General features: G+C 43.2%; 2 protein-coding genes across 5 annotated transcripts; both read right to left on the reverse strand.

The window, feature by feature from the left end:
* Positions 1-6,882: 6,882 nt before the first annotated feature.
* Positions 6,883-12,708, reverse strand: RPS15A (ribosomal protein S15a). 2 transcript variants are annotated; one of them, NM_001037443.2, is made up of 5 exons: positions 12,684-12,708; positions 11,508-11,645; positions 10,913-10,992; positions 8,131-8,216; positions 6,889-7,017 (listed from the first exon to the last, which is right to left on the reverse strand). In NM_001037443.2, the coding sequence occupies exons 2-5, from the start codon at positions 11,638-11,640 to the stop codon at positions 6,924-6,926; spliced, it is 393 nt and encodes a 130-aa protein (NP_001032520.1). In that variant the 5' UTR covers positions 11,641-11,645; positions 12,684-12,708; the 3' UTR covers positions 6,889-6,923. The 2 variants fall into 2 exon arrangements, with proteins under 2 accessions (XP_059737146.1, NP_001032520.1); XM_059881163.1 differs by having other exon boundaries at positions 6,883-7,017; positions 11,508-12,708.
* A 4,116-nt stretch (positions 12,709-16,824) lies between these two features.
* ARL6IP1 (ADP ribosylation factor like GTPase 6 interacting protein 1) lies at positions 16,825-25,459 on the reverse strand. Of its 3 annotated transcripts, XM_005224767.3 has the most exons (6): positions 25,344-25,459; positions 22,359-22,492; positions 21,782-21,901; positions 19,436-19,553; positions 18,769-18,853; positions 16,825-18,345 (listed from the first exon to the last, which is right to left on the reverse strand). In XM_005224767.3, exons 1-6 carry the CDS (start codon positions 25,377-25,379, stop codon positions 18,227-18,229), a joined length of 612 nt encoding a protein of 203 aa, XP_005224824.1. In that variant the 5' UTR covers positions 25,380-25,459; the 3' UTR covers positions 16,825-18,226.
* Between the last annotated feature and the right edge of the window lie 1,813 nt (positions 25,460-27,272).

Below are 27,272 nucleotides of genomic sequence, written 5' to 3' on the forward strand. Positions count from 1 at the left end.
TCATGATTTTATGAAAAATGAAGGGCAATAAATTTTATGGAACATACAATAATTTATAAATTATGAATGTCTTTCTCACCCAAATATTGCTGTCCCATCATCTTGCTAAGGATATATGCAATAGTTCAGTTTTTGACATTCAGCCAACTTCATCATATAAAACCAAATTTATTTAGGGTTTTGCTGTTATGAAGCTGTCAAGATACAAGAGAATATACTTTACTAAACATCTTGTTAGCTTGACTTATTACTTTTAAATACACAGACATATGACACACAAGCCTTTTTTGGAACTCTGGCCCTGGCACAGGCTGCTTGCAGCAAGAGTGTGAAGCCCTGATCCCATAGAACAGAGCTTCTCAACCTGGAGTGATGTTGCCCTGTAGGAGAATTTAGTAAAGTCTGGAGACATTTTTGCTTGTCTCAGTTGGCATGTAATGAGTTTTAAGACATTCCTTTCTTTCATTAACAGACTGCTAGTTTCATTAACATCCAGCTGAAGACTAGCAGGGGGGTAACTCTTTCTGCCCCCTTCTGATGCTTATGTCAGAAGCTTTCTCTATCTCCTTTATGCTTTAATAAAACTTTATTACACAAAAGCTCTGAGCGATCAAGCCTCATCTCTGGCCCCGGATTGAATTCTTCTCCTCCGGAAGCCAAGAATCCCGGCGTCTTTTCGTGGGTCAACAACAACCTTGTAGAATGATAATCCCTTTTATTCTGCCTACCACCAATTTCCTTTTTGTAACTTAAAAAGCCCTTACTAAATTTCAGAGACTGCTCTAATGCTTGTTGTATACAATTCACTTGTATCAGTGGGCTAGTAATGAACCAAAATCAACGGGTGATTTCTCGCTCTTCTACACTGCCATTGCTGAATAACTGGATCTCTGAGTTGTCACCCACACTCCCAGGACTAGGCTAACAGAGCCCAGCACCCAGCACCATGGCAGAAAGAAATGGGGCACACGGGAGTTCTCCCACCAGCCTGGCAGTAACCAAATCACTCCTGCTCACAGCTCATGCGTTGCCAGAACTAATCACATAGAAAGTATATGTACCTGGCAGGGGGAGAACCTGGACATTTCGCCAACAGCTCTAATCACCATCCCAGTACTTAACAAGCATTGTATTTGATCTTTGTGACCACCACAGGGGGCAGTACTATCATTCTTACGGTAAAGATAAAGAAACTGATACAGCAAGGAATGGCAATTGGCCCAAGATCACAGGGCATGGGAGTGACTGAGACTAACATTTCATTTCAAAGTGCATTCTATTAACCATCTTTCTTTACTGCCACCTTTAGCTTATTTTCTGTGTGGTCTTCAGTGTGCGGCAGTCTATGGGGTCGCAAAGAGTCACAACTGAGTGACTGAATGACAACAACAAAGCATTTAAATCTTGACTTTGCCACTCAATCCCTAGCATCTTGAATAAAATGGCATAGCTCTGTGCTTTACTTTTTTTCAACCTGAAAAACTGGACCCAACAATAGTAGCTGTAATGCCGAACAGTTAAGATGAAATTAGATGATACTTGTAAAGCTCTTAGTTCCATGCCTGGCATATAGTAGTAACTAACAAACTGAGAAACCTATATGCAGGTCAGGAATCAACAGTTAGAACTGGACATGGAAAAACAGACTGGTTCCAAATAGGAAAAGGAGTACGTCAAGGCTGTATATTGTCATCCTGCTTATTTAACTTCTATGCAGAGTACATCATGAGAAACGCTGGGCTGGAGGAAGCACAAGCTAGACTCACGATTGCCAGGAGAAATATCAATAAGCTCAGATATGCAGATGACACCACCCTTATAGCAGAGAATGAAGAGGAACTAAAGAGCCTCTTGATGAAAGTGAAAGAGGAGAGTGAAAAAGTTGGCTTAAAGCTCAACCTTCAGAAAACTAAGATCATGGCATCTGGTCCCATCACTTCATGGGAAATAGATGGGGAAACAGTGGCTGACTTTATTTTTTGGGGCTCCAAAATCACTGCAGATGATGATTGCAGCCATGAAATTAAAAGATGCTTACTCCTTGAAAGGAAAGTTATGACCAACCTAGATAGTATATTGAAAAGCAGAGATATTACTTTGCAAAGGTCTGTCTAGTCGAGGCTATGGTTTTTCCAGTGGTCATGTCTGGATGTGAGAGTTGGACTGTGAAGAAAGCTGAGTGCCGAAGAATTGATACTTTTGAACTGTAGTGTTGAAGAAGGCTCCTGAGAGTGCCTTGGACTGCAAGGAGATCCAACCAGTCCATCCTAAAGGAGATCAGTACTGGGTGTTCATTGGAAGGACTGATCCTGAACCTGAAACTCCAATACTTTGGCCACCTCATGCAAAGAGTTGACTCATTGGAAAAGACCCTGATGCTGGGAGGGATTAGGGGCAGGAGAAGAAGGGGATGACAGAGGATGAGATGGCTGGATGGCATCACCCACTCGATGGACATGAGTTTGAGTGAACTCCAGGAGTTGGTGATGGACAGGGAGGCCTGGCATGCTGCAATTCATGGGGTCGCAAAGAGTCGGACACGACTGAGCAACTGAATTGAACTGAAAAAACACTAAAAACTACTCTTAGCCTTACTAATTCCCAGGTGATGCAAAGCTGAAGAATCCACCTGCCAATGCAGGAGATGCAAGAGATGCAGATTCAGTCCCTGTGTTGGGAAGATGCCCTGGAGTAGGAAATGGCAACCCACTCCAGGATTCTTGCCGGGAGAATCCCATGGATAGAGAAGCCTTTCGTGCTGCAGTCTGTGGGGTTGCAGAGTTAGACACAACTTAGCAACTGAACAACAAATCTTCAGAAAAAGTGTAACACATTTCTTTGGAAGAAAGTTTTATGATGTGACATTTAAGCTGGATTCTGGGAACACCTCTGGGGAAAAGGTATTCCAGATGGGGTGAGCCATAACCAAGGGCTCAGAGGCGGCACACATTTGAGGGAGATTTAGAGCTCAGGATTAGATTGTCCCTATATTAAAACTGAAACAATGGGTATTAGCTATTTTATAAGTAGTGAATCAGAATGGAAAACCAAGAATTAGATTTTGGGTTTCCCAGAGCTTGCTTTCTTCTGGGTCAGAAGTGGAAAGCAAACTTCCTAGTCTGGGGTAAAGGAAAAGTCATCTCAGGTGTTGACCTGACCAAGTTAAACTGTTAATAATTCTGACTCGCCCAGAGAACTGAGCACTCTTCTATCTTCCCAAGTTACCCCAAAGCAAGGCAAAACAGCCTCCAAATGAGGACTCAGCATGCACTAGCATGGACACAGACGTGCTGCTAAATTGTGGAGGGTCTCCTTGGCAATGGTTTTGACTTTTTGAATTACAAGTTTCTTTCAGACTGTGATCAAAGGCTCTGTGCTGTATGGAATGTGTTTCAAAAAAAAAAAAAAAGGTATCAAAGTTTGTCTGCCTGACATCTATAGATTCCAGGTTAACCAGGACCTGTGAAGGTGTGGGGCCCCCTCATAAGACTGACTCAAAGTGCATCTAGAGGGTTCAAATAATCCAGGCGCTGTGCCACTCCAAGCCTCTGGTCTCTGCTTTCTGGCAGCAGTAGCACATTAGGAGTGAAGGCTGGGTTCACATCACCGAGAAGTCATCCTGCCAGCAGCAACCTAAACAGTCTCCAGAACCTCAACTCCAGTACATAGTCCCAGGTCATGATACAACTCTTACTGGGAGGGTATCAGAAACAGACTAAGGCCATCTGCTTCCTTACCAGCATACAGAACATGTGCTGTTAATTTCATTAACAGGTCTCCCAATTGTTCCCACCCTTGTTCATTTTAAAGGACACAGGATCCCTATTAATAGCAAATGGGGCCATTTTCTTGTCCTCATTTTAGTATTTGAAGTCAACACCCAGTATGATATTCAATCAACACGTACTTCCTGAGGGGCTTCTCTGGTGGCCCTGCTGCTGCTGCTAAGTCACTTCAGTCATGTCTGACTGTGTGACCAGAGACAGCAGCCCACGCTAGTGATACAGAATCCTCCTGCCAATGCAGGAGATGTTAAGAGACTTAGGTTTGATCTCTTGGTCAGGAAGATCCCCTGAAGGAAATAGCAACCCACTCCAGTATTCTTGCCTGGGACAGAGTATCCCAGGGACAGAGGTGCCTGGCGGGCTACAGTCCATAGGGTCACAAGGAGACACAGCTGAAGTGACTTAGCACACAGGTACTTACTAAGGTATCCCCCATGTGCCATTATCAGGCAGGCCAGAGACAACAGTAAACAATACATGGCCTCCATCTACTTAAGAGCTTACAACCTTGGCGTTTAAGACAAATCACATGTGTCTAAACAGCTGTAAAAACATCAAGTGCTTAGTACTGTTTTATGGAACCTCACCTTTCCTTCGGACTTCCCTGGTGGCTCAGATGGTAAAGCATCGGTCTACAATGTATGAGACCCGGGTTCAATCCCTGGGTTGGGAAGATCCCCTGGAGAAGGAAATGGCAATCTACTCCAGTCTGGAAAATCCCATGGACAGAGGAGCCAGGTAGGCTACAGTCCATGGGGTTGCAAGGAGTCAGACACGACTGCCTTCACTTTCACCTTTCCCTCAATTAAGGTAGATTTTTTCCATTTTCCCCAATGTACAGATAAGGAAATCAAGGTTATTAGGTAGAAAAGCAGACCTCAATCCTGATCTGTTGAGCCCCCCAAACTCATGCTAATTACTCACAACCTTTCAAATATCAGAAGCCCCAAACCTAGACATGCCTCTCAACTTGCTTTTTAGTGAGGCCTACCACATGTGGTTGGGCTTCCCAAGGGTACTAGCGGTAAAGAACATGCCTGCTAATGCAAGAGACCCGGGTTCAACCAGTGTGTCGGGAGGATCCTCTTGAGGGCATGGCAGCCCACTCCAATATTCTTGCCTTGAGAATCCCACGGACAGGAGCCTGGTGGGCTATAGTCCAGAGTTAGTCAGACAGGACTGAAGCAACTTAGCACACACACCATATGTGGTTACCAGGCCTGTTTCCCACATCTTACAGTAGGCCCTTTCAGGAAGTTACTAAATGAGTCCCCTCTTTACCCAAGAAGGAAGCTCAGAGTTGTTACTTGTAAGAGTTCACCTTACTTCAAGTCAGCAATGATTCTGCATTCCTACCCTGGAATACCAGTCCCAATTAAGATGTGCTTTAAGTGTGAATAAATGTACTATGTTGATCATTTCAGGCTTCCAAGACAGCGCTGAAACAAATATCAACCTCAAATATGCAGATTACACCACCCTTATGGCAGAAGAGGAACTAAAGAGCCTCTTTATCAAAGTGAAAAAGAACATTCAACATTCAAAATACAAAGATAATGGCATCCAGCCTCATCACTTCACGGCAAATAGATGGGGAAACAATGGAAGCAGAGACAGACTATTTTCTTGGGCTCCGAACTCACTGCAGATGATGACTGCAGCCATAAGACACTTGTTTCTTGGAAGGAAGAAAAGCTATGACAAATCTAGACAGCATATTAAAAAGCAGACATTACTTTACCAACAAAGGTCCATATAGTCAAAGCTATGGTTTTTCCAGTAGTTATGTACAGATTGAGTTGGACCATAAAGAAAGCTGAGCACCGAAGAATTGATGCTTTTCAACTGTGGTGTTGGAGAAGACTATTCAAGAAGAGTCCCTTGGATAGCAAGCTGAAACCAGTCAATCCTAAAGGAAATCAATCCTGACTATTCATCAAAAGGACTGATGCTGAAGCTCCAACACTTTGGCATCTGATGAGAAGAGCCAACTCATTGGAAAAGATCCTGATGCTGGGAAAGACTGAGGACAGAAGGGGGTGACAGAGGATGAGATGGTTGGATGGAAGGCATCATCAACCTAATGGACATGTTTTAACAAGCTTCAGGAGATGGTGAAGGACAGGGAAGCCTGGCATCTTGCAGTCCATGGGGTAGCAGTCAGACATGACTGAGCGACTGAACAAGATGGCGCTAGTGGTAAAGAACTTGCCAGCCAATGCAGGACACTGTTAAGAGACAGTGAGTTCTATCTCTGGGTCGGGAAAAAGCACTAGAGGGCATGGCACCCACTCCAGTATACTTGCCTGGAAAATCCTTAAACACAGAGGAGCCTGTGGCAAGATACGTAGGATCCATAGGGTCAAAAAAGTCAGACAAGACTGAAGTCACTAGCACAAACACACACATCATTTCAAAGACACTGCAAAGAGCAAAACCTCATTCATTTTTCACATCATCTGTATGGTGAAATTTTAACTTTTGAACACAAATGTTATTTTAAGAGAAAAAAAAGTTTCTCTTGTTTTAATGTGGCTTCCTGAAGTTTTGAATATACATGTGGCTCTTGTTAGATGTATACTGGACAGCACTGCTCTTACTAATTCTGCCCAATTCCTGAATACATTTGATGATAGGTTTACAGTACTGGTTTTTTAAAAAGAATGACATTTTATAAGAACATACTGCTGGCATGTCCCTGATATGCCATCCAAATTTACTTTGAGTCTTAGTGAGCCGTAGGGCTCTAATTTTCTGCTTCCTTATGAGTACTTACATAATCAACTGTAACTTATCATATTTTTAGGGTATGAAATGCATATTCTATTAAGCTAAAAATAGGAAAGGCACCACTCATTCAAGGGTTAATTTCAGACTCCAGAAGAGGCAGCTTCACCATCTGGACCCAAACCAGAGTCAACCATGCAGGGCCAGACACACCTTCCTCTGGTGAGCCACAAGGGTGATGGTGAAAGTTACACCAAAATTTTCTTGTACTTCAAGGAAACAGCATTCACCAATTAACACAAAGGCTGTATACTTCCAAAGACACTCTTGTTACTCTGCTGTACAAAATTCAAAACGACTTAAGGAAGCATCAGAGTCCTCTGAGGCATTTTATTTGTATGTATTACATCCCTAGAAAAAGAATCCAAGGATTTTCCCTCCTGTATGTTTTCGTCTTGCTTCTTCATGGTCCATGATGCCAGCTGAGGTTGTCAGTACAATGAAACTATGGAAAGTTAAAAAAAAAAAGTTGGTAAGTTTTCCCTACGAACTATTCAACATCGAACTACTTCTGGTACAAAAAAATTCCAACATTCATCAGTGTTTAACATACGGTCCCAGACATAATGCAGCCTCCACAGGGTGGCAGTGCACAGGCATGACTCCTAGAGCCAAAGACTCCAGCGATACACACAGTCCTGGTCTCAGCTAACATGAGGCAATGCTACCTAAAAACAAAACTGGACCTCCTCTAACTTCAGAATGTCACTTTCTGCTCTTAAGCAGACACACAGTTTAAAGCATTAAAGCACTGATATAACTTGACAGAATTGTTTCTGCCACTTACTGTGTGTATGATCACAGGCAAGCTATCATACAGTTACTTGGACAAAGGGCATCCCACCTGGCCTATCTCATGGGTTACTATGGGGGTCAAGGTAAGACACAGAAAATGTATCAACTGAGAGGCATTAAAATTAGCATCCTAATTACAATCACAAAGGACTTGCCCATAACACTATACCTGTTATACAGTAACCATGAAGTGGGAGTAAATTCAACACCACCAAACGTAACTGGGTGTTTAAGTTCTTAACCACAAACAGACCAAATGCTTGGTGTGTCAGATCAGGTTTTAAACTGCTTTACCAGAAGTAAATCAGCTGATAATGTAACTTATAAGAGAACTACCATCTTTAAGAAATCAAGGCCATGAATCACCCAAAGCCTCACAGCTTTAAAGAAAATCCAGAATTTGAACTCAGTCTCTTAACCACAGATGAAGATTTTCAAACTGAGTTTGCCCAGAGGGCAATGGTTCAGAAGTCATTCTGGCCACAGGAGGGTATTCATAGAGAACATGTATGAACTATTTGCACTAAGCCAAAAGAGCAGACACTAAAGGGAACGCAATTCTGCTCTCAGCCAGCTTCAGCTCTCACACACCTCTCAGAAACTAAAACCTAACACATGAAGTGTGGCCACATAGGCGCTAACCCACGAGTCAAGCTGTTTGGGAATGGAGACTATTACTACTACTGTTATGTAAAAAATAAATAAGAAGCTCTGCATCACAGGCATCCACAGCATCAATTTTAAATGAAGAAAATCAACTTACCCAAACTGACGGGATGGGAGCAGGTTATTCTGCCATTTTTCTAGATCTTTGAGTTGCACATCAAATCTAGGGCTGATCACTCCACACTGTAAACAGAAACAGAAAACAGTGTTCACACTTCACTAATAACAAATAACACTAAAAAGCTTTTATAACGGAGCATGGAAGCCAACCAACTCAACATTACATGGGTAACTATTCTGTTCAATACTCTATGTAAGTTCAATTTGAAGAACAAGACTATGGCTACTTAGGAGGAAAAAGCGAACTACTGGAAATATCAACAGAAGAGGCAGAACATAAGACAACACACGGTAGCCAGCAGTGCGCATCCCTACGGCCTGTGGCGCTGTCCTGGCACAAATGGCCAGATTTTAAAGAGCCGAGAGAGCAAGTCTCAGAGCTAAATAAGACAACCCTGCTCACATCTCTGTTCTACAAATCACTAGCACACTCACCAAGATGCCTTGCATGCTCAGTCGCTTCAGTCATATTCCACTCTTTGCGACCCTAATAGACCATTCTCCAGGCAAGAATACTGAAGTGGGCTGTCATGCCCTCCTCCAGGGGATCTTCCCCACCCAAGGACTGAATCTGCGTCTCTCACCTCTCCTGCATTGGCAGGCAGGTTCTTTACCACTAGTGTAGCCTGGGAAGACTCCAAAATGCTTAACAGTCAACTGAATGAGACTACAAGATTAGAACTTGGTGAAGTCTCTGAGTAGTTACCCTTCCCACTTCCCTAGGCAGATCGAAACTGAAAATGGACCCATCAGGTCCAAGCGCCCCCAGGCAGGAAGCTCACTCAGCTTCTTTTTAGCACATCATCCTGGGAGCTACTACTGTCACTTGACTATCAAGGGCAATCCCACATTGGATAGAAGCAACACAGGGATACCACGAGGGAAAACCCAAGCAAGCTAAAGTAAAGACAAAGCTTTCTGAGGCCTCTACACTACCACACCCGAGCTTTATGTATTCCAGTAGCAAAAAAAATCCCTCCTATTCAGCTAGTGTAAGTCCAGCATATCTGCTCTCCGCCGCCAAGTCGCTTCAGTCGTGTCCGACTCTGCGACCCCACTGACTGCAGCCTACCAGGCTCCCCCGTCCCTGGGATTCTCCAGGCAAGAACACTGGAGTGGGTTGCCATTTCCTTCTCCAATGCATGAAAGTGGAAAGTCAAAGTGAAGTCACTCAGTCGTGTCTGACTCTTAGGGACCCCATGGACTGCAGCCTACCAGGCTCCTCCATCCATGGGATTTGCCAGGCAAGAGTACTGGAGTGGGGTGCCATTGCCTTCTCCTATATCTGCTCTCAAACCACATCAATCTAAGATATGATTAAGGCAAGAATTTTCTTAACCTAATCTTTAAACACTACCTGATTTCCCAGCCCCATTACATTTCCACAATAAGGTATATCCATCTCTTGCATGAAGGAAACTGAGGCAAGAATGTCTTACAAAGCAAGAAAACTGAAGTTAAGAGAAACCAAAAAATAATTCTGGCATTTGGCAGGGCCTGGATTTCAACTATCTATTAGCCAGGATTTTCCAAATAATTTAGTGTATCACAGAGTAAGGATGCCACAAGTGAGTTCCATTTGGTAAATACTCTGTTCAAACTTATTTCTTAAGCTATTATGTACAGTGAGTGTTCAAGAGAAACCTGGTACAGGGCACTTCTCAAACTGGTTTTTTTTTAATATCAAATCTTCTGCGGGACAGCTTTAAAATGTGCTATAAGCTATACACCAGAATTAGTCTTTCACTGTCCCTGAGCAGGACTCAGATTTCCTAATTCTCAGTTTCCTAATTCTTAAAAATAGAGGGGAAAATAAACACACCCTCTTCTACTTCAACACACTGTGAGGATCAGAGTGAGAAAAGTGAATTCAAATCCTTCCTTGGGATTGGAATCTAATGGTTACAATAAAATAAGACAGACCCAAAATGTCCTTCAAAAACTCTTCAAAGGCTTCATATCCAGTAATTTTCATCTGACATTAAGAATCTATCCACACCAGAAGCAAATTCACTACGTAAGAAAGCAGCTTTGTAACTAAACAACTGCGGGACTAGGGAATGACCTTATTAGTCAGTCTGGCCCCTGCCACTAACCACTTTCTTGGCCCACTTGCCCTAGTGCTGGATTACAGGAACCTGCCTGCAATATAGGAGACCCAGGCTCAATCCCTGGGTTGGGAAGATACCCTGGAGAATCCCACTGACAGAGGAGCCTGGCGGGCTGTCATCTTTGGGGTTGCAAAGAGTTGGACACCACTGAGCGACTCACACTTTGGATTACAGGATCTCAGATCCCTTGCAAATCTGAAAGCAACAAATCTGACACAGAAAGCAAACTAGCAACGATGAGACCCCCAACTGACTTACAGACTAATACCTAGCCCCCAAATTCATGCAATCCAAAGTCAAAAACATCAAACACATTCAGTAGATTATGCCTACAAACTGACAGGAAAAACAGACCTCACAAGTTATTTACACCAACAGGACTACTGGCCTTGAACCATCCAGGATTCAAAACCAGTACCACCAGTCTCAAGCCTCCACATCTCCCTTCAGATAACCTTATACTCCAAACACTAGGTCAATTGACAATTCTACCAGGAAGTTACATAAAATTTAATGATTTTAATCAATTCTCATTCTTCTTAACCTAACTAGGTAAAGCAAGCACGACATTATCTGATTTTACAAAGGCAATATACCACCTTAGACCATTCTCAAGATTCTAAAATGTGAAAGATAGTCAATTCTTACCTTATTTAGCCTGCCTGTGAGGTTCACAACAATTTTCCCAGCCCTGTGATCATCAATGATTTCAAATTCGCCAATGTAACCTGTAGAACACAACTGACTGTATTAAAAAATAATTTTAAAATGAAGACAGTAATCCACCCTGCAATTTTAAAAGAGGGATACTTTCCTCCTTGCCTTTTCATACCTTCCCACTCCCAAAAGCTACCTAGTGTCCAGGACGTTCAACAATCCTTTACATCCCATGCAGCTCTGAGAAGAGCTCAGGGTCCTTTCAATGACATGTTGTGGGGTGATGTTATTATCAAGAAAGGCCATTTTAGCTGCCAAACACCTAAACAGTCACAAACCTCCTCCTTTCAACAGTCCTATCCCACTCAGCATTTCTTAAACAGCATCACTTCTCCAGGACTACCCTGTCCACAGCCCAAGTCAACTGCATTAGTTACCATGTCTGACTGCCACTTTGTTCCCCATTTTCCCTTTCCAGGCCTCTCTCCACAGTTAAATTTCTACAGGACCCATTCCATAGTTAAATTTCTACAGGACCCATTCCATAGCATGTTTATCCCAAAACATAAAACAGCAAGACACTTACCATGCTTCATCATCACTGTTAGAAACCTGACGATGACTTTGGAGCACGGCCTAATAAGGACCTGGCGTTTGCCTCTCTTTTCGGCATTGTTGATACTCTTGAGAGCATCGGCCAGGACATTCATGCGCACCATTCTGGCTGTTCAGGGAAGACAAAACAGGCGTTTTACCGGCACTGCCATTACCAGGCACCCTATCATTTCCCTACAAACACATCCTTTCCTTTCTGCCTCAATCATGTGGAAGCTTCCCCATTTCTAAGCAGACTGGTTCCCCGGTAACCCCAGAAGGATGTCAACTACTAAAATAAAAACACCAGCCATGGTAGGTGTTATTCGAAATGGCAGTTAATACTCAAACTTGTGGAATTCGGCAGCATCTGTACTATTAACACGGTCCTTTAAACCTACTAACTCAGTGTCAGACTTTTCCCAATAACCCAAAGATACTACTCAACTTTCACCTAACACTCAGAACTGCTGCATTAACATAACATGTCCGTCCCTGTGCCATCTAAAACTATGCCCAACGGCAAGTACCGAAGTAATAAACTGAAACATTTCACATGTATCACCAGACGGGTCTCTTACCTCAAAGGGCACAAACTTCATCTAATAAAGTTTTGAAAGTTAGGAACAGAGGCATGTCTCAAACCACGACAGCAGGACGCCAACCTACTTCCTCCAGCTCAAGTGTCTTGAGAGGAAACCAGACTCGTTCCCAGCAAACGGCCACCACAGGCAGGATGCAGTTTCCCCTCCCGACGGTCCTCATCTCCCAAGCTCCCGGCGCACCCAAAGTAATGGGAAGCTGCACGGCCCACCAATTCCATGGCCCCCCGGTGCTTCTCAGAGCCAACGAGCTGCTTCAACCTGGCGGAGGTTGGAGGTCCTGGCGCCGCCGAAAGATTCGGAGCTGCCGCCCCCCCGGAACGGTCCAAAGCTCCCTGTTCCCAAGGGCGGCGGCCTGCGTCCCAGAGGCCGGGCTCTCCGGGGTTCAAAGCATGGGATAGCCGGGCATGACTCTCCCCTCTGCCTGCCCAGACCCTCGCAAGGCTAGCATCTCCGGCCTAAGAGGCCTCCAACATCCTCGCAGGACACGGAGCGCGAATCCCACACCACAGGATGGCACCGATAACCGACGGATGATATTGGATAGCTCAGAGAGAGATACTCACCGGCACGGAAAGATGGCGGAAAGAGGACGGGAGGGGCGAGCGCACGGAATTATGGGTTACGGGTCGGGCTATCGCGAGACTTTTAAAGCCCCGCCAAAAACAAAGAAAAAAGGATTGCCTACTGGAAGGAGGCGGGTGAAGGGGCGGAGCCTCCCGCGGGGTAGGTAGCAGAGAGTCGATGGAATCGAACATCCCTGGCGCGGCATAGGGCAGTCAGCTGGCAAGAAGTGGGGCATTTGCGTAGTTTTGAACTCCTTTCTAGCAGCTAATCGGTAAAAACGAAAAGCTGACGAGGGCCTAGATATTTACTGATTTTTATTGCAGTAACTGTTGACTATTTAGAAAGAATTTTGATACGTGCGTATTTACAGTATCTCTGGAAGGACCCACAAGAAATCGGCAATTGCCTCTGAGAAGGGCGTTAGAAACTGGGATGGGAGTCATGCTTTTCTCCCTATTTTTGTTGCTTAGTCGCTAAGTCGTATCGGACTCTTTGTGACTCTATGGATTGTAGCCGGCAAGGCTCCTTTGTTCATGGGATTTCCCAGGCAAAGATGGGTGAGTTGCCATTTCCTTCTCCAGGGGATCTTTCCCATCCGGGAATCGAACATGGGTTTCCTGCGTTGGCGACTTCTTTACCACTGAGGCACCAGGGTAGAGCTTTCTCCCTGTACAATTTCTGTTTTTTGAAATTTGTTTATACTTTTTCAAAACAGTAAAAAATATTTTTCTTAATCGATGCTTCTTTTTTGACGCTGTTTTTTTGGGCTTCAAAATCACTGCAGATGGTGATTGCAGCCATGAAATTAAAAGATGCTTACTCCTTGGAAGGAAAGTTATGACCAACCTAGATAGCATATTCAAAAGCAGAGACATTACTTTACCAACAAAGGTTCGTCTAGTCAAGGCTATGGTTTTTCCAGTGGTCATGTATGGATGTGAGAGTTGGACTGTGAAGAAGGCTGAGCGCCGAAGAATTGATGCTTTTGAACTGTGGTGTTGGAGAAGACTCTTGAGAGTCCCTTGGACTGCAAGGAGATCCAACCAGTCCATCCTAAACATCAGTCCTGAGTGTTCATTGGAAGGACTGATGCTAAAGCTGAAACTCCAATACTTTGGCCACCTCATGCGAAAAAGACTCTGATGCTGGGAGGGATTGGGGGCAGGAGGAGAAGGGGATGACAGAGGATGAGATGGCTGGATGGCATCACCGACTCGATGGACGTGAGTTTGAGTGAACTCCGAGAGTTGGTGATGGACAGGGAGGCCTGGCGGGTGCTGCAATTCATGGGTTCGCAAAGAGTCGGACAGGACTGAGCGACTGAACTGAAGTATTAGAAATTATTTACTGGAGTTCCAGACTTTTCTTTTAAGTTCTGAAATACAGACACAGTTGCAAAGAAAGCCACAAATCTTTAGAAATAAAAGCTCGGCCTCTTAAAGTTTGTTGCAAGGGTCAGATGACATAATGGTGACAAAGGGCTCGTAAAATCTCTGGCACGCGTTAAATAAATGCTCAGCAGTTACTGCTCGAGGTCCGGCTGCCTGGGAGACAGGGAATTCTGGCCCCGCCCTCTCTGGAGCTGAGTGACCTTAGGCTAAGCTTCTGCTCAGGACTTAACTTCCTCACCGCTTTCACCCTTACCCTCCCTTCTTACCCTTCCCTGTATTTTCCACCCCCTTCCCTGTGTTTCCCACAAGGCTGCCAGAATGATCATTTTAAAACTTGACAGACCTCGGACTCTCCAAGGATTCCTGTCAGTAAAATCCAGATTCCTTACAAAAACTTAAAAAGTCCTTCTTGTAATATCTGCCTCCTTACATAGGAACACCATCTCCCAGCCATCTCCCTTGCTGACTTTTCTTCAGATACTCCAAGCACACTCTGCCTCAGGGCCTTTGCATTTGCTTTTCCCTTTAACTTGACTTTTCCTCCCCCAGTTTGTCAGGTCTCTGTTCAATCACACAGCGTCCTCCTCATCCTCCCTGCCCCCCAATCTCATTGCCCTGTTTAACTCTTCTCCATAGGGTTTACCGCTTGAGATTTTGGAAGTGTATTTACTGTCTCCGTTAAGCAGGCAGGGATATGGTTGGCTTTGTTCACCACTGTACCCACAGCTTCTAGATAAGTTAACTCCACATGGTAGGTCCCTGATACATGTGTAATGAATAAATGAATGGGCAAATCAGTTTCCCCATCTGTAAAAGGGAATGATATACTAACTACTCGAAGTTGCTGTTAAGATAAATGAAATAATCCAGATAAAAGACCAGCATTTGTTATTAGCATCACAGCCCACCTCACCCACCGTCACCACTTCTCAAATCCTAAGTGAACCTTGAGGAGTGCCAAGCTCCCAACATAGGCATTGGCTTTTCTAAGAAATATTTCCTTTAAAAACTGGTTGCCTGAATGCAAGATGTTGACTAAAACTGTGGTACTCAACTTGAGGGACTTAGCAACAGTGGGGAGTTAATAAACCCACTTTCCTTCAAGAGCCTCCATCAAAACTAGCACCACTCAACCTCTGTTTATACACTTCATTCATTCTTGCATCCCTTCATTCAGCAAACATCTAATGAGTGCCTATCATATGCCAGTTGTAGCACGACAAACATCAGTTCCAGGCCTTAAGAGGTGCAGATCCCAGCAGAGACAAATCTCTAAATAACAGTACCAGGCAGTGTGCTGTTTCCAGGCCAATATGAAGCACGTGGGAACGGAGAGGTGGCCTGCGAAGTTGCTAAAGCTTTGCCAGGAGGAAGTGCCATTTAATCTGTCTGAAGGCTTCTAACAGCTAATTCCTAACTGCCACTAAGCGCTTCCTGTAGATTAACTCTGAATCCTCAAAACACATGGAGTTACATAATGCCCCTTTGAGATCTGTATTATCTCCACCTCACAAATGAGGAAGCAAACTAAATTCAGGCTTAACTCAGTCTTAAAATTTTGCTCTAAGTTAAAAAGTCAAAGACAGTGGTCATATATAAATTACTTGTGGGGTTTTATTCCCAAACATTAGGAAGGGTGTGTGGCCTATGGGTTTTTGAGTGGCTCTAAGAGCTAGGGGCTTCCCTCATAGCTCAGTTGGTAAAAATCCGTCTGCAATGCAGAAGACCTGGGTTTGATCCCTGGGTTGGGAAGATCCTTTGGAGAAGGGAACAGCTACCCACTCCAGTATTCTGGCCTGTATAGTCCATGGGATCACAAACAGTCGGACACAGCTGAGCGACTTTCACTTTCACTTTGAAGAGCTAGGAGGGCATATAAGGCATATAAAGATATCCAGAAATCTTGGAATGGTTGGGACTGGGGGAAGGGGAGAGGAGTGGAAATGGAGCAGAAGACTGTGTATAGATCGCCTCTTGACATCCTGTTAATTCTGGAATAACTCTGCTAGAGGTGGTGCAAAGAAACTCGAAAGTCGACTTGTGCTATGGCCAGAGCTGGCACAGTAGTATCCAAGCTGGCCTGGAGACTCATCACAGCTGCGCGTGGCTGCATTCCAGAGCACTGAGTGACCAAGAGACCTATGGTGACTAGGTAGAAACTTCCCTTTTCTGGACATCAAGCCTCCAGGAGGCTTCAAGGAAGGATCCATACATTTGGCAGGTAGGGAAAGCAAGAGGTTTGACACTGAATCTGTTCCCAGTACCCACAAAGGATAGTGAGACCCAGTGATAAAATACCCAATTTGGGCTCTATTTTAAAAAAACTCTAAGTACAAACAAATGTTACTGGGCACATCAGGTACAAAATTCTGAGCTAGGTCCTAGGGTAGAGGTGTGTGGCCCTCTCCTGCATCCTTCTGCTGCCTGACCTCCCAGCCACACCCTCACATACCACCTTTGGCCATCATTTATTCATTTTACCTCCTTTTCCATCTAGGGTGGTGCCTAGATGTTTACTGAAAGAATTTAAACCTTTTAGTTCATTCTGTTCTTAAGGGACCTTCCCAATGCAGGGATGGCTTCTCCAGCATCTCCTGCATTTGCAGGTTCTTTACCACTGCGCCTCCTGGGAAATCCAAAGAGCCCGCTACAGCAGTGGAATGATCACCCAGGGTAGTTCATTAACTGGGTATGTAAATCCAATCATGGAAACACTTATTGGTTAAGCTATAAAGAAAGGACACAAGGAGGGATTCCAGCTTTTTTATTTATTCCCCTTTTAACAAAGTAGAAGAAATAATACAGGATTAAAACTGCAAAAGTAGTTAATTGGTAGAACACACATTCACACAAAAAATCTGGATAGGAAGACAAGCTTATATACAATGAGGAAACACACGTAAATTATGGTAGTTTGTAGGCTGTATACGAAACATTTAAAAAGTCAAACATGCTACACGGTGCCACTGTTTACAGCAATATTGAAGGGGAGAAAATAACACTAATTTAGGGACTGATATACCACAAGGTCCAGGTTTCACAGCATCAGTGCAATAAATTCACAAAACTATATTACAACTAGTTAATCAGTTTAAGAATTGTTCCCAAGTATATCACATTTCCAGCCCTCAGAGGTCCATTCCTACAGATTTCAACTACTCCATCTATGGGGACCAAAAGCAGCCAGTGTTACCATAAAAGGAAACTCTTGAGACTTATCTTTAAAGGCTTATTCTGGTCTTGAAAAATTGGTAGGATAAGGCTATTTTCTACTGAAATGAATCTTGACTCAACACAGGAAGACTTTTGTCCTTTATTGGCTGGTCTTGGAGTGAAGATCATGGACCTGACTCTTAACCTATTATGGACTTTAGTTCCAATTAACTGAAAGTCTGAAATTAAAAGTCCTAACTACCAACTTGTGTAAGCCTGCTACTAAAAAGCCTTTAAGGACGTACTAACTTCAAGTTTAAGTGCAAGGGAACAAGAGTTCTAAAAGTTCCTGCCAGATTCCCCATTTGGGAGGAAGGAAACATTTAGGAAACACTGAGTTTCCTACAAACTGCTAAATTCTGCACAAGGGAGAAAACACACGCTAAGGCATGAAATTAGCTTCATCTTATTCCATGAGGCTTCTGCTCCCACACTATCGAAACAGAATGAGGAATGAATCTCAATTGGTCTGTTCATCAGAAGTGGTAAACTTGGTCTATACTCATGAAGCCAATTTTTTAAGCAGACCATGGAAGCAGACGATAGAATAAGCTTCCTGAAGTCACAGACCACTATCCTGTATCCAGCTAAAAAAAAGATCAACTTGAACAGTTACCCCGAGTCACTGTTAACTGTACTAAAGGGTGAAGTTCACCACTATTTTATTTTAAAAGTAAGAGTTCAGTTAACCCTGGGTGACAAAAAACCAAGATGAGGAACTGAAGAAAGAGTTGTCCATATAAGGCCAGCTGCTAAGAACACACCCATGAAGACACTGGGCATAAAGCCTTGCTTAGCAAGTCAGAATTTGTACTAAGGGCAGAGTGAGGGACAGCAGAGAGCTACTTCTGTAACATTTTAGTATCCAAACAGCATAACAGACACTGTTCCCAAGGACAATGTATACTCCATTAATCACACTGAATAAAGCAAATGCTTTATTCATTTTTCTTTTCTTTTTGTTTGAGAAGCTTGTTTATCTCTCTTTTGGCCATTCCAATGTACTTCGAAATGATCCCATGTTGGTTCAGTCCAGGAAGCAAAAGAAAGAAAATCACTTAAAGGAAAAAAAAAAAAAGTTACAGAGGCAACAATTAACTTTCTAAAGACTACAACATTTTACAGAAGCTAGTTCCTCAGACTAAGACACACTCTAATGAGAAGAAGCAACATGATACCCATTATTCCCGATGACAATTATCCCTAGAAGCGCCTGCTCTCACACCTCCCAACCTCAGGTAACACACACTGCCTATTTTTACCTTGTGCACAATACTTTCTACCTTGGTTATCGGTTCTTTGTCTTACTTCTGATAAGACCACAAACTCATTGAAAACAAGGACCCAGCTTTTAGTCATCTTTCTATGTTCACACAGTTCCTTAATCACTGCCTCGAACTCAGTGAGCAGGAACATACTGTTTACCAAATTCCAGTTAAACTGGCTAGGACATGCCTGCAGTCCTTCCCCAGAGACTTACCTATCAGGTAGGTGAGAAGGAGGTTGTGGACTTGCTGTCCCACCCAAGCAACCGCAGCAAGAGAAATGATCATGGTCATGAAGTACTAATAATGAAAATAACAAGAACTTATCAACTCCTCGGAACAGACTAAGAACTGAAACTTTAGGAGGTTGTTTCAAAGGTTGGAAAATAACTCAGTTTTTACTCTCATTTTTCTTTTAAAATATTTAGCATCTATGTATTATACAAAACCTACAGAAAACTCCCTAGGTCTACTTTATAGAATTTAGATACATTCTCTCCTAGAATAACTATTTCTATATGTAAATTAAGTAGTTTATAATATAAATTACACTACTTTCGCAATTCATAACTTCACATAGTAACCTCAAGTGAAACTAAGAGAAAAGAGATGTATCTTTTATATTTATTTCAGTAAGTAAAAAGAACCAGAAAAAATTCATTCTACAATGAAAAATTAAATGCAAAATGTAAATCTAACTTTCAGTATAACTGATACAGATAAATATTTATGCATGTACTCAGAGGAGTTAAACCAACACACAATGATAAACATCCAACTACAACTAGAGTAAAAAAGAAAGGCTTTAGACTATGATGAAGTAAAATCTGACACAATCTTAAAATGTTGCTCTACTTAAATAAGACAAAACCAAAAAAGTACCATTTTAGGCTTTTCTTCCTTTAGTGTAAAGAGGCGTTTCCACCAGCCCACAGCTCTGCGTCGAGTTTTTACTAGATTGCTGCAAATTTCATGGAATCTTTGCTGTTGCTCGGTGGTCCTAGAAAAAGAATTTTCCTCTTTACTATAGACAAATCTAAATATTAAACAGAAGTATACCATCCTCTCAAATTTCAAAAGCTACTTTCCAAAGAAAATCTAAAGAAAACAATGCACATTATCTCATTAAAAAAAAAAGAACTCTTGAACCATTAAGACTCTTTTGGGAATTCCTTTTTGGTCCAGTGGTTTAGGACTCCAAGCTCTAACTTCTGAGGGCCCAGGTGCAATCCCTGGTCAGGGAACTAAAATCCCACAGCTGTGCAGCATGGCCAAAAAGCAGACAAAAGACAGAAACAAAAAAAAAAAAACCCCCAAACTTCCTATATCATTTGGCAGATCCCAGTGAATCCTGAGTTGTGGCCACCAGAGTCCCACGATTTTGAGGAGGATGTGACATTTCTACCAAACAGTAACTACTGGCATTCAAAGTACCTCAACTGGGCTTCATACATTTGATGCCAAGGCAGCCACGAACAGTTCAGATCCAATCACAAATCACAAACAAAACAGCAATAAGAATAAATACAAAAAGATACTCCAAAAAAGTCTGTTTTCATTTAATAATGTATTTTAGGTGCTGATTTTTTTTTTTTTTTATAATTTTGTCTTTGTACTGTCTTTGCCACACAGACATAATGGCTGATATAAAAAGCAAGCCCTCTGCTGGGGTGTGTTGCTTTCTCTCCGCTAGTCCTTGTCCTTGTAAATCTGCAGTGACAGATACAGTGGAAGGCCTTCTGCGGAGCCCTGGAACTTCTTGTAAGCAGACATTCATATGCTGCCCACAGTCAAGGCTGCCCTGTGGCTATGCGACAGTGTTCTTCCTTCCTCATAAAGGTCAAAAAACAAAACTGCGCCAGTGATAACGTACCAACTACCAAGAAACTTCGTGTGTTTACTTCTGAAATTTTTTCTCCAGGATTTAAGGATTAGCAGATTAGAATGTTATCTGGCTAATAAAATCAGGGTATGACGTTGAGTATGTTAAATTGTTACACTGCATAGTCACAAACATGCCCCCAGGGACTTCCTCGGTGGTCCAGTGGTTAAGACTCTGAACTCCCAAATGCAGGGGGCCCAGGTTTGATCCCTGGTCAGCAAACTAGATCCCACATGCCACAACAAAGAGTGGGCACAGCCAAATAAATTAAAAATAAAGTTTAAACATTAAAAAAAAAAAAAAGAATTTGGCTCCCAAACAGCAGCATAATTTATTACTGCACATGAAAAACAATTCAGAGGGCATTTCCCAACACTAACCGTTCTGATATGATAGAAACATGTTTATACAAACAAACATGCTTACTTATCCCATAATTCAAGCAATTCCTACATTTAAAATTATTTTTACAGAATTATTTTTATCATTTGTTATTATCAGGAGAACAAAAAACTATAGGCACAAGTAGACTACTAATCAAATTAAAATAAACAACCAAGGAAGAAAAACATCCAGGAGAAAAACAATCCCATTCCTCTATCTAGTTTTGTTCACTATTTGGATCAAAAGTGAGAAATCCAACATTCCAGAGGAAAGTTAAGCAATTACTTTAATAGGATCCGAAGCCACTTAACCTTATCTTGGGAACCCATAAGTAACTCGTACAAAGAATGGTATAAATGAAATAAACAACCCACTTCTGTATAAGCTTGAATCTATTCTTTAGCACTTTTGCTAACCATACTGCACTCCCTCAATGTCTCAGCCTGAAACACAAGATCAATCTTAAAAATCAAAATACTTCACAGCACCCAGAAGAGTACACCTAACATAAAAGTAGACATTCAATAAACAGTTGCTAAATGAACAGGCAAAAAAAAAAAAAAAACAACTATGTTTACTGTTTTCAATTATTCATGTTATTTATGAAATTAGTATTATCTTAAATATCGATGGTAAAAAATGTAAAGCAGACATACTACTTTTATGGAAAGCTCATTATGAGTTCAATCGCTGAGAAATCATTACCGAAAAAAGCCTCACTTCAATACAAAGGTCTAGAAAGAAAAAAGTCAAAATAAATGCTAGAGTCTAAAAGAACTATGGAGATATAAGTACTGGAAATTCATGATTTATATGTGAATCAGCTAAGAAATTCTTTACATCAAACAATAAGTCTAATCCCTAGCTATCTGTTAATTAAGGCAGTTCTCTGTAATTACAGCACCCTAGTCACAGTTATCAGGTTCTCAGAAATTTGAATGCCACATCATTATGCCACCTACCATTTATTGGAGCCAAAAATTCTAGGTGCTAGAATGGGAACAAGGTAGTCAGCCAAGCACAAAAACATAACAAAACAGGAAACACCAGATAGAACAGATGGATCTAGATAGTAGATAGTCCTGTTTAAAAAAAAAAAAGTAACAAAGGTTAGAAAAATATGGTCTTTATTAGTAGTGCTAGCTGAAGATGTTTATTCAGTCAGTCCTCTGGTTCTTAAAAGATGTTATCTGCCCTTCCTATTCTCATTTTCTCACAAGTGGTTTTCCGGAAGTTTTGTGACATGATGACATCCCAGGCATAACGGTTAATGTAAACATCAAGAGGCAAAAGCCCTTTGGGGTCCTCGGCACCTTCTTGGAGTATAAACAGTCCTAGGTTTGAGCCACAGATTTATTTCACTGCACTGGTTACTGAGTTTACATAGTACTATCGATTCTGAAAACCAGGCAGACGGCTCTAAGGAAAGGCATTTTTTACAGATTTTAAAATTACAAGACTTCAGGCACTTCCATAAATGAAACCTGAACCATTATTAGTAACAAGCATAAATCTATTGTAATTTAATAGCTCACTTACAGAAACACCAAAGAAACCACACCCATGATGGCAGGTGGAAACCAGGCTCTTTCCCATCGGAGGACTTTATCTGCCATCAGCATCACTTCTCCCCATCCTTGCAGCTGCTCTTCCAGACTTGCAGTCTCTGCAGCCTACATATGAGCAACATTTAAAGCAATCATTTTACTAATCTCAACATTTCTGTGACTCCTAGAGATACCAAAGTCAGAAATCAATGGGGGGAAAATTATCATGTAACGGTCACTTTCCAAGCCCAAGCACTGGGGTTATGTAACACAATCCTTATAAGACTCCTTAAGATAGGGATAATCAGACCCCTTTACAATTAAAGTGAGTTCAGAATGGTTATTTTCCCAAAGCCATGCACTGCTAGCTGCAGGCTTCCCTGGTGGCTCAGACAGTAAATCATCTGTCTACAATGCGGGAGACCTGGGTTCGATCCCTGGGTCGGGAAGATTCCCTGGAGAAGGAAATGGCAACCCACTCCAGTACTCTTGCCTAGAAAATCCCATGGATGGAGTAGCCTGATGCAGGCTACTCCGTCCATGGGGTCCCAAAGAGTTGGACACGACTGAGCGACTTCCCTTCACTAGGCACTGCTAAGTGGCACTGCCCCAAGTATAAAATAAGATCACCTGAGGTTTGCTCATTTCAGGTTGTTACAATCGATCTCTTCTTTTATTATTTCATTGATTTAACCCCCTACTCCTGAATACATGAGGAAAGCCTCTCCCTGAACAGCATTCAATTTCCAAAATACCTCTTTGTGTACTGGAATAATCTATATATTGGCATCACTTGCACAACTAAGGAAAACTACTGTGCTTTCACCGAATTATAAATGACTTATTAATATTAACCCCAATATATCTCAATAAAACGCTCCTTACACTTATCAGGATGCTTTGGTTAGATGTCAAATTTCTCTGCAAATCTGACAATCAGCTGCAAGTAGACTTCTCAGATGAGCTAAGTAGACTTCTCAGATGAGCTACTGTGGCAAAAAACCTTTAAGTTGATTTTGTTGTTGTTTGGTTGGTTTTTTCCTTGCATGTAAGCTAAGTTTCGGAGAAGGCAATGGCACCCCACTCCAGTAGTACTCTTGCCTGGAAACTCCCATGGACGGAAGAGCCTGCTAGGCTGCAGTCCATGGGGTTGCAAAGAGTCGGACATGACTGAGCGACTTCACTTTCACTTTTCACTCTCATGCATTGGAGAAGGAAATGGCAACCCACTCCAGTGTTCTTGCCTGGAGAATCCCAGGGATGGGGGAGCCTGGTAGGCTGCAGTCCGTGGGGTCGCACAGAGTCGGGCATGACTCAAGTGACTCAGCAGCAAGCTAAGTTTTGCAAGAGTCGAGAAAGAAAAAAAACTAGAAAAATCCATATTTCCTTAAAAGAGTACCATGTGACAGAAACTCTGTTAAATATTTTATATATTTATACTTTAAGGTGTAAGTATATATATTTTATATACTTATATACATAAATATTTTCTATACTTACACCTCCCAACAAGCTGAAAGGAAGGTATCCTTACTATTCTCATTCTACAGATAAGGAAACTGAGACACACAGAGGTTTACAGATCTGAATGCAGCAAAGCCAAGGCCAAAGGTCTTGTTCTCATTAAATTAAATCACACTGCGAAGAGTCGGACACGATTCAGCGACTTCACTTTCACTTTTCACTTTCATCCATTGGAGAAGGAAATGGCAACCCACTCCAGCGTTCTTGCCTGGAGAATCCCAGGGACGGGGGAGCCTGGTGGGCTGCCGTCTATAGGGTCGCACACAGTCGGACACGACTAAAGCGACTCATGGCCAAGATCAGTTGTTTCAATAGCTGTTCGATCTTGGGTGGGTGGGTGGGTGGGTGGGTGGGTGTGTGTGTGTGTGTGTGTGTGTGTGTGTCTGTGCAAAAAGCAGACCAGCTCGAGGCCAAGACCAGTTATTTCAATAGCTATTCGATCTTGGGTGGGGGGGTGGGGGTGGGGGTGGGGGGGTTTGTGTGTTGGGGCTAACTAGGCTAACCATAGAAAAGGGGCAAAGGTCATGCATATTTAAAAGTCAACACAAAATGAAAATCACCACAATCAAAACTGCCCAATAAAATAATTTGATTCGTTAGAACCTGGGCTCTTGGAAAATCAAACGCCAAAATTAAATTATTCTGTTTCTCTATTCACTGTGGTGATGGTGTGTGGCTTGTCTTTTCCTGGGGAAAGGCCATGGAGAAGATGGACAGATTTCTCTCGCTTTTTGTCTAGATCCTGCGGTGAGATTCGGGCTGAGGTTATAATTGTCTGCCTTTGATACAAGCTCACTGCAGTTCCCTTCGACCCCTGCTTACTCTAAAATCGTCCTGTGACACCCCCTCCCAGACTTAAAAGTTCCAGATAAACGCCAGGAACCTCCCATTGTCTTCCAGCTGGATCCCACCTCCATTTTCCAGCCATGAGCTTGAAGCCTCCTTGCCGTTTTAAGCCGTGCCAGGCTCTAACAGAAACGCTCGGGAAGAGCCCTTTGACCCTCCACTCCTGCCCAATCATTAGGATAAAGGGCGAAGGGACATTCTGATTAAGATCAAGAAGGGGGAGACACAGATACGGCTGGAGTCTGGGCCCCCAAAGCGCTCGACAGGCCCCTCGAGGCCCTCTGCCACTGACTGCAACCCAGACTGGTCACAGCCCCCTTCTCCAGCTTCCTCCTCAACCTCTATTCGCAGTGAATGATCAAGCGCCCTCTTCGCTCCATCGCGCACCTTCCCCAAGGGGGTGTTAGGAGTCGCCACGACTAGTCACTACCAAGCAGAGGCTAACCAAGAAGCCAAAAGGGCAAGCGTCATCGCCTACACCCGGAAAGGGAGAGGAGGGCCGGGCCCGCCGCGGGTGATAAGAACAAGGCCGCAGCTCAGTCCCACGGAGCACACCGAAGTCCGGAGGCTCCGCTCTGTCCTCTGGCGACTAGGCGCTGGGACTCACCAGCAGATTGGTGCTGCGATTATCTCCTTCCGCCATAGTTCTCGACGTGCCGTATCAGCGAGAACAGGACGCCACCAATTCAAACCCTCCGCAGACTCCCTCGCCGCACCCCTAGCGCGAGGATACGCCCCGCAGCCCGCTTATATAGGCCGGCGGCCTTTCCCGACAAACCCTGCGAAGCTCGTTCCTCATTGGGCAAATCGAGATCAAGCTTGAGCAGACCGGACCAACCGCTGTCCAGCGCATGACTTGAAACCGAGGTCAAAGGAAAGTGAGACCTCGCCGGGGCTCCGGGGGCGGGGCCATGGGTAGCCAATCAGCGCCCAGTAGGTGGGAGACGCCCCGCCCAGGCCCCTCCTAAGCGGTTCAACGGCCGCTGCCGGGGGCCAGGCCTGGCTTCAGTATTCCCGAGGCGGGCCGCCAGATGGCTCTCGGACGATCTTCCAGTAGACTTCAAAGCAGCTAAGCACAGCTCTCTGGAATTGAGTCCTTAAGGAAATATGCCATGCAGTAATCAGGCGGAGGGCAGAGATGGGCATGTGACAGTAACCTCCTTAAGGGGGCGGGCTGGAATCTTCTACCAGATCCAGCGGGTGGCCCTGGGCCCGGCTGTGCCCCGAGTTGGACCCGCATTTCTTCTAATCCCTGCTTTGGCAGCCCTCGTCAGGCTACTGAGCAGTTTAGCCTAAATATGTGACTTGGAGACTCGTGCCCATCTCATGAGCTTTGTGGAAAAGGGAAAAGGGCATAAATTGTAGGTTTTCCTCAATTTTTCCTCCCCTACTCATTAGGAATAAGGCCTTACATGGAGGGGGCGGGGGGAGGCAGAGAGGGTGTGGACATCTGGGCATAGTTTGAGAGCTTGTGAAAAATGCACCACTTTATAAAACTGGTTTATTTTCATGGGTTCTTTGGGGAAGTTATTGATAGAACACCTCACTTGAAACCGCATGGTTCCCCTCCAAAAAGGAGCTGGTTTTGACAGATCCTTTCATGTAAGGAAAGATGTAAACCATCCTGAGTGGAATTCACTGCAATTTAAGAACTAGATGATCAATGTGAGACACATTGTCTCTCCAGGATTTCAAAATGCATTAACGTTTTTACTTAACACAAAATAATGCCAAATGTTGACCTGGTCAGATGTCTCTTTCAGAAAAACATGCCATAGCTTTCAACTTCCAGTCTTTTATCCTTTTGCATTCATCTATATTATGCCATCAAGTTTATTTTAAAAACGTTCCTTAAATTAACTACCAGGTTCATAAAAAGTTCAGGGAAGGCATAAAGAAATGTGAGCCAACACAACTACAGACCACATGCTGCCCCTAAGAAAACTAGGGGGGCAGAAGCATTGTATCATAAAAAGGCATGAAATTTGCCATTGAACTTTGAAAAAAATTAAGCATCTGATCAGGTATAAACTCTGTGGGGCGGGGCAGGGTGGGGGGCTTCGTAAGGGAAGGAGACTTTTCAGTCAAGTGCCCCTTTGGGAAATGCTGGGGAAACAATTTTATGTAGGGAAAATGCAGCCAAGATATACCCCATTTCGGGAGACTTTATATAAGTTATGAACTGTGAGGAGCAGCCCCTCCTCTACCTATTCAAAAGAAAAAAGGTCCCAATCAATCAGCAGCCACATAATTAGTGAATATATAGAGCGCTGCTTGCAAAATCTTGCTACTGGCACAGTAATATCCTCTTCCGAAGGAGAAGTGTGGGGTTATTAGACTTTAAAACCTGCCCTTTGTACTTTAGGAAATCAGTTTTTATTACAGAATGTGCCTGGTTTTCACCCAAGTTCTAAGTACAACTTCAGAAGAAAGACTTCAACATCAGCTTGTGAAATTGAAGTGGGTGAAAAAAACTAAAGAAACTGATTTAAAATAGCACAGTTCTCCACAGTCCCTTGTTACTCAAGGAACATTG

Source organism: Bos taurus, chromosome 25 (genome assembly GCF_002263795.3).
Source record: "Bos taurus isolate L1 Dominette 01449 registration number 42190680 breed Hereford chromosome 25, ARS-UCD2.0, whole genome shotgun sequence".
NCBI classification, from domain to species: domain Eukaryota; kingdom Metazoa; phylum Chordata; class Mammalia; order Artiodactyla; family Bovidae; genus Bos; species Bos taurus.

Excerpts from the sequence above, each read along its gene's own strand:
- RPS15A (XM_059881163.1), bottom strand. The coding sequence starts at position 11,640 with ATGGTGCGCATGAATGTCCTGGCCGATGCTCTCAAGAGTATCAACAAT. Across the intron at positions 10,993-11,507 it reads AACAGTGATGATGAAGCATG|GTTACATTGGCGAATTTGAA; the intron begins GTAAGTGTCTTG and ends TGTGTTCTACAG. Across the intron at positions 7,018-8,130 it reads CTCCCATCCCGTCAGTTTGG|TTTCATTGTACTGACAACCT; the intron begins GTAAGTTGATTT and ends AACTTTCCATAG.
- ARL6IP1 (XM_005224767.3), bottom strand. The coding sequence starts at position 25,379 with ATGGCGGAAGGAGATAATCGCAGCACCAATCTGCTG. Across the intron at positions 18,854-19,435 it reads AGGAAGAAAAGCCTAAAATG|TACTTCATGACCATGATCAT; the intron begins GTACTTTTTTGG and ends TTTCATTATTAG. Across the intron at positions 18,346-18,768 it reads CCTTCTCACCTACCTGATAG|TGATTTTCTTTCTTTTGCTT; the intron begins GTAAGTCTCTGG and ends TTTTCCTTTAAG.